The 15,204-nt window shown below is 50.3% G+C and overlaps 1 protein-coding gene and 1 long non-coding RNA gene across 9 annotated transcripts in view; one reads left to right on the top strand and one right to left on the bottom strand.

Moving 5' to 3' along the window:
* Positions 1-4,330: 4,330 nt before the first annotated feature.
* On the bottom strand, positions 4,331-6,421 carry LOC138850721 (uncharacterized). The gene is made up of 2 exons (XR_011390872.1): positions 6,358-6,421; positions 4,331-4,697 (listed from the first exon to the last, which is right to left on the bottom strand). It is a non-coding gene; the product is annotated as an uncharacterized lncRNA (long non-coding RNA).
* A 118-nt stretch (positions 6,422-6,539) lies between these two features.
* UBR4 (ubiquitin protein ligase E3 component n-recognin 4) overlaps positions 6,540-15,204 on the top strand; it is a 158,650-nt gene continuing 149,985 nt past the window's right edge. For 6 of the 8 annotated variants that reach the window (XM_051858042.2, XM_051858040.2, XM_070079218.1 and 3 more), the window contains exon 1: positions 6,608-6,846. In XM_051858042.2, coding sequence (XP_051714002.2) covers positions 6,671-6,846 — 176 coding nt within the window. In that variant the 5' untranslated portion in view covers positions 6,608-6,670. Of the gene's footprint in view, positions 6,847-15,204 lie in introns of all 8 variants that reach the window. The other 2 variants (XM_051858039.2, XM_051858043.2) reach the window with 2 other exon arrangements.

Consider the following 15,204-nt stretch of genomic DNA (forward strand, 5'->3'; position numbering starts at 1 on the left):
CCTCCAAGTGGCGGTGTAACTGCTGCCCCACAATGTCTGCCCCAGAGACCCATTTGTAATTGATGGGATCAGAGTGTGTGTGTGTGTGTGTGTGTGTGTGTTTAAAACAGTAGTGTGTCATGTCCCACCCACCCTCTTAAAAATCATAGCATTGCCGCTGATGTTGTAGCACAGGGGGTTAAGCCACTAAGTGTAATGCTGACATCCCATAGGATGACTGGTGCAAGTCTTGCCTGTTCTGCTTCCTTATTATTTTTTTTTTTTTAAGATTTATTTATTTATTTGAAAGGCAGAGTTACAGAGGAGAGAGGGAAGGAGAGAGAGAGGCAGACTTCCATCTGCTGGTTCACTCCCCAAATGGCTGCAACTGCCAGGACTGGGCCAGGCCGAAGCTAGGAGCCTCTTCTGGGTCTACAATGTGGGTGCAGGGACCCAAGCAGTTGGACCATCTTCTGCTGCCTTCTCAGGTGCTCAGTAGGGAGCTGGATAGGAAGTGGAGCTGCCAGGTCTCTAACCAGTGCCCATGTGGATGGTGGTGTCACAGGCGGCAGCTTTCCCTGCTCTATTTCTTTTATTATTTTTTAAGGTAACTAAGGATTCAATTTTTTTCTTTCATTTTTTCTAAAAGAATATTTATTTGAGGGGCAGAGTTACAGAGAGAGAGAGGAGAGACAGAAAGGAACACTGCCCCGTGCTCCACTTCTGATTCTTGCTAATGCTCTTGGAAAAGCAGCAGAAGATGGCCTGAGTACTTGGACCCCTGCCACCCACTCGGGAGACCCTGAGGAAGATCCAGGTTCCTGGCTTAGGGCTGGCCCAGTCCTGGCTATTGCGACCATTTGGGGATTGAGCCAGCAGATGGAAGATTCTTTCTCTCCTTCTCTCTCTGTATCTCTGCCTTTCAAATGAATAAAATAAATCTTTAAAATATTATAAATGATTCCAGAAAATGAAGGTTACTCTCCCTTCCAAGATCTCTCCCCCACTCTGCTTCCCAGAGGTCACCACTGAGCAGTTTGTTACTTCTCTCTCTCGATTTTCTCGCTTACATAGCACAGGGCACTCGCATATCAGCAGCATGCATCTCCCTCGCCATTGCAATGCTCACAAGGTTGGAATCAGTTTTTTATTTTTATCTTATTTATTTGCCAGGTAGAGAGTGTGCACATGCTCCAGCGCGCTGGTCAGCCAGACCTGGGAATAGTCCAGGTCTCTAACTGGGTGGCAGGAACCCAGTTACTTTTTTGTTTATTTATTTATTTATTTATTTTTATTTTTTGACAGGCAGAGTGGACAGTGAGAGAGAGAGACAGAGAGAAAGGTCTTTCTTTGCCGTTGGTTCACCCTCCAATGGCCGCCGCAGCCAGCGTGCTGTGGCCGGCGCACCGCGCTGATCCGATGGCAGGAACCAGGTGCTTCTCCTGGTCTCCCATGAGGTGCAGGGCCCAAGCACTTGGGCCATCCTCCGCTGCACTCCCTGGCCACAGCAGAGAGCTGGCCTGGAAGAGGGGCAACCGGGACAGAATCCGGCGCCCCGAACGGGACTAGAATGTGGTGTGCCAGCGCCGCAAGGCGGAGAATTAGCCTAGTGAGCCACGCCGCCGGCCTTTTGTTTATTTTAAAGATTTATTTTATTTATTTGAAAGGCAGAGGTACGGGGCGGGGCGGGGTGGGGAAAGATAGATCTTCCATCTGCTGAGTTACTCTCCAAATGGCTGCAATGGCCAGGGCTGGGCCATGCTGAAGCCAGGAGCTTCTTACAGGTCTCCCACGTGGGTGCAGGGGCCCAATAACTTGGGCCATCTTCTGCTGCTATCCCAGGCACATTAGCAGGGAGCTGGCTCAGAAGCAGAGCAGCTGGGACTCGAACCAGTGCCCATACGGGATGCAGCCTTCATAGGTGGTGGCTTAGCCTGCTGCACCAAGGCCTTCTCTCCAGTGAGAATTTATAACATCAAGAATGTGTACACACTTGCCCTAGCATTTTTTTCACTAGTTAAGAATGTGATGTCCCGAGCAGACATTTGGAACAGTGTTGGCACCACCTGGGATGCCTGCATCCCACACTGGAGTGCCTGATTTTGAGTTCTAGCTACTCCACATCTGTCTGATCCATCTTCCTGCTAATGCATACCCTCTGGGAGGTAGCTCAAGTGGTTAGGTCCCTGCCATCCACATGGGAAACCTGGATTTTGTTCTAGACTCCTGGCTTTGGACTGGCCCAGCCTGGCTTTTGGCATTTTGGGAGTGAACCAGCAGATGGAAGATCTGTCTCTCTGCCTTTCAAATGAAATGAAAGTAAATAAATAAAAATTTTTTTTAAAAAAGAAATGTGATGTTAGTTGAGACTTTTTTTTTTTTTTAAGATTTTATTTATTTGAAAGACAGAGTTACAAAGAGAGGTAGAGACAGAGAGTGAGGTCTCCATCCACTGGTTCACTCCCCAGATGGCTGTAATGGCTGGAGCTGCGCCAATACGAAGCCAGAAGCCAGGAGCTTCTTCTGGGTCTCCCACTTGGGTGCAGGGGCCCAAGCACTTGGGCCATCTTCCACTGCTTTTTCAGGCTGCAGCAGAGAGCTGGATTGGAAGAGGACTCCAACCAGCGCCCTGATGGGATGCTGGCACTGCAGGCGGTGGTTTTACCTGCCGCACCATAGCGCCTGCTCCTAAACTGTTGTTTTAAAACTTTTTATTCTGACACAATTTCAAACCTAAGGAAAAGCTGTAAGAATAGTAGAAAGAATTCCCAGGTGCACTCCTCCCAGGGTCCTCTGTGGTGAACATTTTACACATTGGCTGCTTCTTTCCCCATGTCCATTTTCTCTCAATCCAGTGGGTCCAACATTCCTGAGAGTGTAAGCCCTAGGAGATAGGAGTAGTAGAGCTGAGGAATGAAAACTGACATTTCCTTTTTTTCTTTCTTTTTTTTTTTTTTTTTGTCTTTTTAAGATTTATTTATTTATTTGTGAGGCACAGTTAGAGAGGGAGAGACAGAAAGGTCTTCCATCTGCTGGTTCACTCCCCAAATGGCTACAACAGCTGGAGCTGACCAGTCTGAAGCCAGGAGCCAGGAGCTTCTTCCAGGTCTCCCACACAGGTGCGGGGGCCCAAGCACTCGGGCCATCTTCCACGGCTTTCCCAGGTCATCAGCAGGGAGCTGTCTTGGAATTAGAGCAGCTGGGACTCAAACCAGTGTGCATATGGGATGATGACACTGCAGGCAGATGTTTAACCTACTATACCATAGCACTAACCCCTGATATTTTATTTTTCTAAATATTTATTTATTTGGAAGGGGGAGGGGGAGCTCTTCCATCCACTCCTCAAATTCCTGCAGTAGCCAGGTCTGCGCCACTGAAGTCAAGAGCCAGGAACTCCTTCCAGGTTTCCTACACGGGTGGTAGGGGCCCAGTGCTTGAGTCATTACTGCACTTTCCCAGGTGCATTAGCCAGGAGCTGGACCAGAAGTGGAGCAGCTGGGATTTGAGTAAGCGCCCATACGGGGTGCAGGCGGTCGGCCTAACAACCTCAGACCCTGATTACTCACTTTTGGAACTTTGTAAAAGTTTGAGCAGATTGACATCTCTTGCCCCTGGGAACTAATGGTTTATTCATCTGATTGTTTCTGAAAACACTGTAGCTATTAGAATTTGTTTCAGACAACTCTGTATCAGATGGAATTTTTTTCTGAAACAGAATTTTTTTTTTTTTTAATATGGCAACCCCATTATTTGAGCCATCATCACTGCCTCCTAGGGTCTGCACTGGCAAACTGAGTCAGAAGCCAAAGCTGAGAACTAAACCCAGGGACTGTGTTATGGGGCCAGATGTCCTAAATGCCAGGCCAAATGCCCACCCCAGTCTGTAGTTTTTATCTTATTTTCTTGACCAGAATATCAGAAGCTTCTGTTTCATCTAGAAGCCTTTTTTTCAGTCTGTCATCTAAACTTAGAACGTGGATGCCATTTTAAATCTTTGTGGCAACATAAGAGAAAACTTCCATGTTGGAATGGTGTAAAGGGAGATTTTTTTTAAGCTTTATTTTTAGTTATTTGAAAGGTGGAATTAGAGAGAGTGTCCATCTGCTGGTTCATTCCTCACATGGGCCAAGCCAAAGTTAGAAGCCAGGAACTTAGGCCATTGTCCATTGCTTTCCCAAAAGTAGAGTAGCCGGGACTTGAACTGGCATCCATATGGGGTGCCAGCATTGCGGGTGTTGGCTTCACCTGCTGCACTGCAATACCAGCCCACAAAGGGAGATCTGGAGTGCCTTCTTGTATCTGGAATGAGCCAGAAGCATCAAAAATATAAAATGTAGGTACAGATCTCCTTTTGATAGTTTGCACTTGACTTTTATTCTTTCTTTTCATTTTTTAAAACATTTATTTGAAAGGCAGAGGGACACCGAGAATGGGAGGGAGAAACAGAGAGAAAGAGATCTTCCATGTGCTGCTTCATTCCCAAGATGGCCACAATGGCAGGGGCTGGGCAGGCTGAAGCCAGGAGCTAGGAACTCCATCTGGGTCTCCCACGTGGGTGTCAGGGACCCAGTACTTGGGCCATCTGCTGCTGCTTTCCCAGGTGCATTAGCAGGGAGCTGGATTGGAAGCCGAGCAGCCAGGATATGGGATGAGGGCCTGGCAGGCGGCAGCTTAATCAGCTGGACCACACGCCCGTCCTGTTCTTTCTCTCTTAGCTATGGAAGATGGAGGGAGATAGAGAGGAATGGGAATATTTGATCTTTTATTTCCTGCAACCTTTTCAAAGGAACGTTTGTAGATTGTTCTTCGGTTAATATAAAATTAACGTACCAAAGTTACTATAAAATTCTTGGTATCCAGCTTTTCCTTAGGGCCCTGGTTCAGTATCTTGAAATAAAGCAGGGGTCAGCACTGTGGCGTAGCAGGTAAAGCCGATGCCTGCAGTGCTGGCATCCCAAATGGGCACCAGTTCAAGTACCGGCTGCTCCACTTCCCATCCAGCTCTCTGCTAATGCACCTGGGAAAGCAGAAGAAGATGGCCCAAGTCCTTGGGCCCCTACACCAGGTGGGAGACCCGGAAGAAGCTCCTGGCCCAGATCTGGCTGTTGCAGCCAATTGGGGAGTGAACCAGCAGATGGAAGACTTCTCTCTCTCTGCCTCTCCTTCTCTCTCTAAATAAATAAATCTTTTTTTTTTTTTTAAAGAAATAAAGTAATATTTATTGTTGTGGAAAGTTCTTTTTTCCTTTTGCTTTCATGTTGGTACGTTCAAGAAACTTTGTGGGGCTGGCGTTGTTACAGAGCGGACAAGGCCGTGCTGCCTGTGCTGCCGGCGCCCAGGGCTGTTACAGCCATCTGGGGAGTGCACCAGCAGTGGACCCTCTCTGTAACTCTGACTTTCAAGTAAATAAAAAAGTTTTTACGATTTTATTGGTTTACTTGAAAGGCAGAGGTACAGAGAGGCAGAGAGAGAGAGAGAGAGGGGTCTTCCATCCGCTGGTTCACGCCCCAGATGGCTGCAACCGCCGGGGCTGAGCCAGGAGCTTCTTACGAGTCTCCCACGCGGGTGCAGGGGCCCAAGCACTCAGGCCATCTTCCACTGCTTTCCCAGGCCACAGCAGAGAGCTGGGTCAGAAGTGGAGCAGCCGGGACTTGAACCAGCGCCCATATGGGATTCCGGCGCTGCAGGTGGTGGCTTTACCCCTTCCGCCACAGCTCCGGCCCCTAAATAAATTTTTTTTAAAAAGAAAATTTCTGTTCTGAAGGAAGATCCCAACTGTTATTACTGAAGCCACGATTTCCTCCAAGACTGAACTTTGTTTCTAACGTAAAACAGGTCCTTTCTCGGGAGAAGGCGCGTTAGTCATCACGTGCCACGCTGCAGCTGGGAACAAGCGCTCGCACCCTGGACTTAGGGGCGCCCACGTCGCGGGGAGCTGTCCCCCGGGGGCGCACCGCCACCGGCGCTGTCCTGTCGGCGGCCACACTGCCCGTCGCCCTCGGGTCCTGCACCCCGTCATTTTCCGTAAAAGCCTCCGGTCGGGGGGGAATCGGGGGTGGGGGGAGGCGGGGGCTTCGGCGGTAAAGGTGTCCACAGCGCGGGCCAGACGCGGGGCGGGAGGGCCGCCGCGGCCGCAGTCAGCAGGTACGCTGACCTCGGCAAGAGCTGCGGACCACGCAGAGGCGGCCTGGGCGTGAACATTCAGTGATGAAAATGACCGAAGTGGCGCGAGGAGAGCTTGGTAGATGAGCAACGCTCCTGGACTGCCTGGTTGGGACTACACCTCCGCTTCTCGTCCTTAGCGGTCCCAGGCCGGGGCCATTAGCGGATCCTGCCGTCCCACTCTTGCTCAGCAAATCCAACTCCCAAACTCACCTTTCCCAACACCCGGAAGCCACTTTGCTCCCGCCTGCCCGAGCGACTGCCACTGCGCAGGCGCGGAGGTTAACGCTCTTCCCCCCTCCCCACTGGACTACATTCTGCGCAGGCGCAACGCCTCTGCCCGCCCTCTAGCCCGCGCCACTCTCTCGGCGGCGACAGCCCAGAGCTTCTCCAGCGTCATGTTGTTTGGTCGGCGACTGCGGCGCGCCGTCTGACGCGTTCGATTGCGTCACTTCCGCTCCCTCCCGGGAGGCGGTGCTGGGCCGGTGGCAAGCCCCCGGAGGGAGCCGCAGTAGTACGACGGAAGATGGCGACGAGCGGCGGCGATGAGGCGGCGGCAGCGGCGCCGGCGCCGGGGGCCCCGGCAGCGGGGGCGGACGCGACCCCGGGCTGGGAGGTGGCGGTGCGGCCCCTGCTGTCCGCGTCCTATTCCGCCTTCGAGATGAAGGAGTTGCCGCAGCTGGTGGCCTCAGTCATCGAGAGGTACCGGGCGGCGGCCCCGGCGAGGCGGCGCAGGGGGGGAGGGGAGGTCGAGCCGGAACGTCTGGACCCGCTTCCCGGCCGCCCCCGGCGCTCGCGGACCCCAGCCCCGCCCACGGCTTCGGGGCTTCCCGGGCCTGGGGGAGGAGGGCTTGTGCGGGGTTCCTTCGGCCGGCCTGTGTACATGATCCGTGCCTCAGTGTCCCCTTCTGAGCAAAGTTTGGGGGCCGCCCTCGCGGGAGGGCGTGGCGGGGCGCGCTCGAGAGGGGCTCGCGGTGCCTGGCGCCGCGAGGGGACGGCTCCGCTGCGTTAAGGTCACGGCGCGGATGAGTTTGCATTTCTCGCCCGCGCTGCCCTCGGCCCCCCGGCCTGGGCGGGAGCGGCGCCCGGGGTTTAGGTTGGAGACGGCCCGCGGAGTTTAATAACGGCCACTCCTGGGAGAGCCCCCGGGGGCGCGTGCTGTTTGTGGGGCCGAAGCCGCCGGTTTCCCCACTCACGACCGTGTATTTTGACGTTGGCCTCCGTGTGCGTTTCTGCTGTGTGTGAGATCCTTTACCCCCAGGAATGTATTCCTTCTCGCCCGCATCCCGGCTTCCCCTGCCCCGCCCGTGGGTGCGCTCCTGCGTGGTTTTGTCCCTCTGCACGGAGGATCTTAGGTCGCGAGGTTGTCTCGCACCACGCGGAGGTCTCGGGGCGGGGCGGGGGGCTGGCCTGGTCCTGCATGCAGTCCTGGTCGCGGCGTGTCGTTCGTTCAGGGCTGGGCCTGGGCCTGAAAGCCAGTCTCAGTTTTTCTAGCCAAGGCTCGCTGGAGCAGCTGCCTGCACAAGTGCTGACTGGGTCATTGTAGCCGCGGGCCCACCAGGGTCTACCTAACGTTATCGCGAGCTTGGAACTCGCCACTGTCACTCAGGGGAGGCCATGACTCGACAACTTGTTAATTGCGGTGCTGCTTCTTGGTGTCAGGCTTGCCATGTGTTGGACGGAGAGGTTTTGACAAATAGGAATGGTTGGGTTTGGTAGCTTCAGGGTTAAGTGCCCCGGTGGGTTTTCCTGTGTAATTATGAAGCAGTGTCCTGAAGGTGTGAAGCGGTATCAAGGAGGATGCTCTCAAACTATGTAGTTTCTCTCTTTTTTATTTTTTTTCATGGTTTTAAACATTGGAATTAGGGATATTTTTCCTGAGTCATGTTACTTATGATCAACAATGTACTTTATACATTTGCTTTTGTATTTTTATTTTTTTTTAAAGATTTATCTATTTATTTGAAAGTCAGGGTTACACAGAGAGAAGAGAGGCAGAGAGAGAGGTCTTCCATCCGATGGTTCACTCCCCAGTTGGCTGCACCGGCTGGAGCTGTGCGGATCTGAAGCCAGGAGCTTCTTCTGGGTCTCCCACGTGGGTACAGGGGCCCAAGAACTTGTGCTGTTTTCCACTGCTTTCCCAGGGCATAGCAGAGAGCTGGATCCGAAGTGGGGCAGCCAGGGCTTGAACTGGTGTACCTACGGGATGCCGGCGCCTCAGGTCAGGGTGTTAACCCACTGTGCCACAGCGCCGGGCTGCTTTTGTATTTTTACTAACATGAGCTGAGTAGGTGATGAAGTCCTGTATTCTGGGGCTAGGTCTTTAAGCTAGGATAGTTATGCAGCCTCCTCCAGGCTGGAGAAGGAACCAAAACTAAATATACTAAGCTAGGTTTTTGATTTGTCCTGCAGTGGATCCATCCGGTCGTAGCTGAGAAAATCAAGAGTTTGTAGACCAGTGAGATCTCTCCTACTGTGATGGATGTTTTATTAGAAGGGAAGATCTCTGAAGTCTGTTTTGGCTTTTCTGGTTCAGTTAACTTCCAATGTTATGTGTGCTCCTCAGAGTCTGTGAGAGTAGTATGTTTTTTTTAATATTTATTTTAATTTTTTAAAAAGACTATTTGAAAGATAGGGTTACAGGCCGGCGCCATGGCTCACTAGGCTAATTCTCCGCCTGCGGCACCGGCACCCCGGGTTCTAGTCCTGGTCGGGGCGCCGGATTCTGTCCTGGTTGCCCCTCTTCCAGTCCAGCTCTCTGCTGTGACCGGCCTGGGAGTGCAGTGGAGGATGGCCCAAGTGCTTGGGCCCTGCACCCGCATGGGAGACCAGGAGAAGCACCTGGCTCTTGGCTTCGGATCAGCGCGGAGCGCCGGCCACTGCGGCCATTGAAGGGTGAACCAACAGCAAAGGAAGACCTTTCTCTCTGTCTCTCTCTCTCACTGTCTACTCTGCCTGTCAAAATAAAATAAAATAAAATAAAATAAAATAAAAAAAAGAAAGGGTTACAGAGAGGGAGATGAGGAGAGAGAGCAAGAGAGATCCTCAGTCTGCTGATTTACTCCCCCAGTGGCTGCAACTGCCAGGCTGTGCCAGGTTGAAGCCAGGAGCCTAGAATTCCATCCAGGTCTCCCGGGAGGAGGAGGGAGAGCCGGTGAATGATCTTCCATCCACTGGTTCACTCCCTAACGTCTGCAACTACTAAGGCTGGAGCCACATGGACCTTCCACATGGGTGTAAGAAACCCAGGAACTTGAATCACTTTCTCCTGCTTTCTGGGGTGTGCATCAGCAGGAAGCTAGATAGCAAGTGGAGGAGCCAGGACTTGAACGTGCACTCCGATATGGAATGCAGGCGTCCCAAGTGGCATCTTAATCCATGGAGCAACAGTGTTTGCCCCTAGAATATCATCTTAAGAAAAATTTCCTAGAGAAGTGTTTGGCTTAGAAGTTCTTTTAAGTGAGAACAATTAAATGTAGCAGGTGTTAGTTTGGCATAGAGCACAAGTCAGGAAATGTTCTGCAAAGGCCAGATATTAAATAGTTGTAGGTCCTGTGGTCTGTCTGCAGCCTGCTCTACGCTGCCACTGTAGGGTGAAAGTAGCCATCCACAGTACTGTAGATTAATGAGTGGATGTGGCTCTGTTCAAAATATTTATTTGAAAGGCAGAGGGACAGAGAAAGATCTTCCATCTGCTGGCTTATTCCCCCAATGACTGCAACAGCCAGGTCTGGGCTAGGCCAAAACCAGGAGCCAGGAGCTCCATCCTAGTCTCCCAACATGCGTGGCAGGGGCCCAAGTATTTGGGCTGTCTTCTGCTGCCCTCCCAGGTTTATTAGCAGGAAGCTGGATCAGAAGCAGAGTAGCCAGGACTAACCAGCACTCTGATATAGGATGCTGGCATTGCAGGTGCTGGCCTGACCTGAGCCACAATGCCAGGCCCCAAAGTTTGCCAACCTCAGCTTAGAGGGTGCAAATCATGTCTAGCTATCAGTATTCTGTTCTTCAAAAATTTTATTTGCCTTTCTGGATGTTAGTAAGCATTTCAGAATTGTGGAAGTGTTTATTGCACTACCAGTTACAGCCCACAGAGTGTAGTGCCATCACTGATAGATGTTGAGGTGGACTTTGTTTTCTAGGCTCTACTTGGGTGGTTACCATTTCTATCTTCTGTAGTTCCCTTGTTTGTTTCTGTCATGCCTGCCATGTTCTCTCTCTCTCTCTCTCTCTCAAGATTTATTTATTTATTTGAAAGAGTTACACAGAGAGAGAAGGAGAGGCAGAGAGAGGTCTTCCATCCACTGGTTTGCTCCCCAGTTGGTCGCAGCAGCTGGAGTTGCACCGATCCGAAGCCAGGAGCCAGGAGCTTCTGGGTCTCCCATGAGGGTGTAGGGGCCCAAGAACTTGGACCGTCTTCTGCTGCTTTGCCAGGTCTTAGCAGAGAGCTGGGTCAAAGTAGAGCAACTGGGTCTCGAACCGGTGCCCATATAGGATGCCGGCACTGCAGGCAGCAGTTTTACCTGCTACGCCATAGTGCCGGCCCCCCATGTTCTTTTTCTCCAAAGACCTTCTGTTTTTCTGTTGTCATCTACTCTCTCTTGTTGGTTTTGATGTCCTGGCTCTATCATCCCAGCTCTTCCTATCTGGCAGTCTGCTTATCACTGAATTTCTCTGTTTTGACTGTGGGGTGTGATGACACATGTTCTAAGAGAGTCCTTGATCCTCCACCACTCTACTTTTTTTGTTTTGTTTTGTTTTGTTTTATTTGAAAGAGTTACAGAGAGAGGTAGAGACAGAGAGCTTCTGGTTCTGCTGGTTCACTCCCCAGATGGCTGCAATGGCTGGGCCAGGCCAGGCCAAAGCCAGGAGCCAGGAGCTTCTTCCAGGTCTCCCACATGGAGGCAGGGGCCCAAGGATAGGGCCACCTTCTGTTGCTTTCCCAGGAACCTTAGCAGGGAGCTGGATTGGAAGTGGAGTAGCTGAGACTTGGACCAGGACCCATATGGGATGCTGGTACTGTAGGCTACGGCTTTACCTGCTGTACCACAACACCAGCCCCCAAAATTCCTTTCTTAACTCTGGGCATGATATGCTGGTGAGCGTGTTTGTTCCTGAACAGTTTGCCTGAATGTGTAAATGAGCAAACATACCTCTTTCCCCTAGCCAGTCCTTCCTGGGCTGGCCTGGCCCGGCCCCTTCAGTGACAGATCTCTTTACAAGTCTCTGCCTCCTAGGTACTTCACACAATTTAGGGAAAAGAGCCCTAACAGGGCTGAGGGAGGCTGTTAGAACCATTCCATTAGATATTGTGAAGAAATTTCCTAAAGATCTTGAAAAGGAGAAAAGGACACATGGATGAAATGATCCTTTGAATTTATGATATCCATAGGATATCAGTTGATAGCGGACCTACAGGGCAGAAAAAAACAGTATCACCACCAAAAGATGGTGTGTAATTGCAGGGTTAGTCCTTGTGATGTTTCCATGTTTTGGTGTCGCATTCCCACAGATCTGTCAAGAAAGTGAGTGAAGCATCTGAAAGAAAGCTTTCAGCTCTTTGGTTAACACGGCGGGGTGTGTGTGTGTGTGTGTGTGTTTGTGTCCGCACATGCACATATTTCTGAATAAAGCATGGTTGAAAGTATCGTGAAACAAACATAATGGAGTCTGTACTTGGGAGCTCATGAATTTAATGAGAGGACAGAGGCTTATGGAGTTTCCACAGCTTAAAAAAAAAAAAAAAGTAGTTTGTTACCCAAGAGGGAGAAGGGAGGTGGATCCTTAGTCTTTTATTACGCCCCCTCCTCAGATTGCCATCTCTTCCTAAACAGAGCTGGACATTTCCAGAGCCTAGCCAGTGCTTTTTTTACTTACACATCAGATTGTCTTTCTGTGACCTGGCTGCTTCGCTGCTGCTCCCCTTTGTACTCTCCCTGCATTTATTTGGTCTGGTTATAAAAGCTTCAGATTCCGTGGCTATCAGCAGTGTTTGTGGCTCAGTGGTGCTTTTGTTGCTAAGTTTGTTAGATGAAGCAGGTGTTTCAGAAAGATAATTTGCCAGCCCAAGGAAAGACAAACTTTCATTTTTTAAAAAGATTTATTTATTTGCTTAAATGGCAGAGTTACAGAGAGCAGAGAGACAGAGGGAGAGGGAGAGGCAGAGAGGTCTTCCATCCACTGGTTCACTCTCCAGATGGCCACAATGGTCAGAGCTGGGCTGGTCTAAAGTCAATTAATTCTGCACTCCCTCCTTTAAGTATTTTTAAAACTAAATTTCCCCATTTTTATTCCTTGTTGCCCTAAGCATATTTTAAGTGGAACTGAGGACTGCTCTGTTTTTTCTCTCTCATTGTCTGTCTTTCCCCAGAGTGCCTTCTTCCCCTCCCTCCCTTCATCCTCCCTTCATCCTGCCTCCATCCTCTCTTCATCCTTCCCTCCCTCCCTCCCTCCCTCCCTCCCTCCCTCCCTCCCTCCCTCCCTCCCTCCCTCCCTCCCTCCCTCCCTCCCTCCCTTCCTTCCTTCCTTCCTTCCTTCCTTCCTTCCTTCCTTCCTTCCATTTGTTTATATTTGTGAAAGGCAGAGTTACAGAGAGAGGAGGATAGAGACAGATACCTTCCATGCTGGTTCACTCCCCAAATGGCTGCAACAGCCAAGGCTGGACGAGGTCAAAGCCAGGAGCCAGGCACTTTATCCTAGTCTCTCATGTAGGCACAGGGGCCCAAGTACTTGGCCCATCTTCTGCTGCTTTCCCAGGTGCATTAGCAGGGAGCTGGTTCATAAGTAGAGCAGCCAGAACACAAACTGGCGCCCATATGGGATGCTGGTGTCGCAGGCAGCAGCTTAACCCACTATGCCTCAATATTGGCCCCTTCTTTCTTTACTGGAAAAAGGCTATTGTATATATCTCGGGGAGGATGTTGTGTTTGTTAAATTACAGTGGGGTGACATTGAATGAGACAATTAAATGAGTTTATTCTTACATTGTGGGTGTATTTCATTATCAGAATAGGAATGAGAGAAACAGAATAAATTCATCCTTAAGGTTGACAGTTTCTGTCATACCTTTGGTAAACCTATTCTGGAAAAAAAAAAAAAGAGTGAGTGGCTATGAACTTTTGAAATAAAGCAGAGAAGGTAAATGGCTCAGTAAGACATTATACATTATTACATTATAGAGTGGGAAAACCTTTGACGAATAGACATGTACAAGTATGAAAATGGAAGAAAAACTAATGCAAAAGGAAGGGTTTAGTTGGGAGTTTGGTGACAGATATACAACAGGGACTTTTTAAGTGTTGCTTGGTATTTATAGGTTTTTGTTTCTTCCTTTTCATCTGTCCTGACAAACAAGGAGAAGTGACCTTTGGTGGACAGGAAGATCCTCACACATCATATGTGCTGCATAAGTTTTTTTCTTGATAAGGGGCTAGTCTAAGCTAAAGGACTACTTTGTGATACATTACCATTTATTCTTTTTTTTTTTTTTGACAGGCAGAGTGGACAGTGAGAGAGAGAGACAGAGAGAAAGGTCTTCCTTTTTTTGCCGTTGGTTCATCCTCCAATGGCCGCCACGGCTGGCGCGCTGCGGCTGGCGCACCGCGCTGATCAGATGGCAGGAGCCAGGTGCTTCTCCTGGTCTCCCATGGGGTGCAGGGCCCAAGGACTTGGGCCATCCTCCACTGCCCTCCCTGGCCACAGCAGAGAGCTGGCCTGGAAGAGGGGCAACCGGGACAGAATCCAGCGCCCCGACCGGGACTAGAACCCCGTGTGCCGGCGCCGCTAGGTGGAGGATTAACCTGTTGAGCCGCGGCGCCGGCCCATTTATTCTTGATAGATCCCTAAATAGTTTGCAGTGGCAGACTCCTCAGTGTGTGTGTGTGTGTGTGTTTTAAAGATTTATTTGTTTGAAAGACACAGTTATAGAGAAAGAGAATCTTCCATCTGCTGGTTCACTCTCCAAATGGTCCCAATGGCTGGGGCTGGGCCAGGCTTAAGCCAGGAGCCAGGAACTCCATCCAGGTCTCTCACGTGGGTAGCAGGGGCTTAAGCACTTGGGCCATCTTCCTCCGCTTTGCCAAGTACATTAGCAGGGAGCTGCATTGGAAGTGGAGCAGCCGGGAGTCAAGCAGGCACTCATGTGGAACTGCAACATTCCAGGAACCTGCTGTACTACAGCGCCAGCCTCATCTTCAGTGTTTTTAGAGGTGATTCGTCACTCACATTGGTGCCTTCCGAACATCAGTCTTTTTGGTTTTTTTTTAGGGATTTATTTATTTATTTGAAAGACAGAGTTATAGAGAGACAGAAGCAGAGAGAGAGAGATCTTGCATCCACTGGTTGACTCCTCAAATGGCCACAACGGCTGGAGTTGGGCGATCCAAAGCCAGGAGCCAGGAGCTTCTTGGTCTTCCATGTGGGTGCAGGGGCCCAAGCACTTGGGCCATCTTCTACTGCTTTCCCAGGCCATAGAAGAGAGCTGGATTGAAAGTGGAGCAACCGGATCTCAAACCAGCGCCCATATGGGATGCTGGCACTGCAGGCGGCAGCTTTACCTGCTGTGCCACAGCGCCGGCCCCACATTGGTGTTTTTGGCTCCTGTGTTCATTTGGCAGGTGGATAGTCTTGCTGGCAGTGAACAGAGTTCTGCTTACATTTCCCTTCCTAGGCTGATACTTCTTGCTAGGAAGCTTCTCCGGGGGGAAGGCATTAGTCACATCTCTTTGCCCTTTTGATTTAAATGAAAATATACATTTTAGTGCCTTTACATTTCAGGGGTTGTGGATTAGCATCTGATTTGGTAGAGAAGCTGATTTACATGTATCCAGGCCTTAGACCAAGGTGGGCTCCAGATTTTCACAGAAGAGGGCATTTCCTCAGCCGGGACAAGGGTGTGGATAAAAGTCACTGCATCTGTTGTGATTTAGCTTTAGCCTGCACACAGGGGGAGGTGGGGATGACTTGTACCTGGTGAATTTTGGACTTTAGCACTGCTCAAATAATTTCTTTAAAAAAAAATAATATTTATTTGAAAGGCAGAGTTATGGGAGTGGGGAAGACAGA

This window comes from Oryctolagus cuniculus, chromosome 7, assembly GCF_964237555.1.
Source record: "Oryctolagus cuniculus chromosome 7, mOryCun1.1, whole genome shotgun sequence".
Lineage (NCBI taxonomy): Eukaryota > Metazoa > Chordata > Mammalia > Lagomorpha > Leporidae > Oryctolagus > Oryctolagus cuniculus.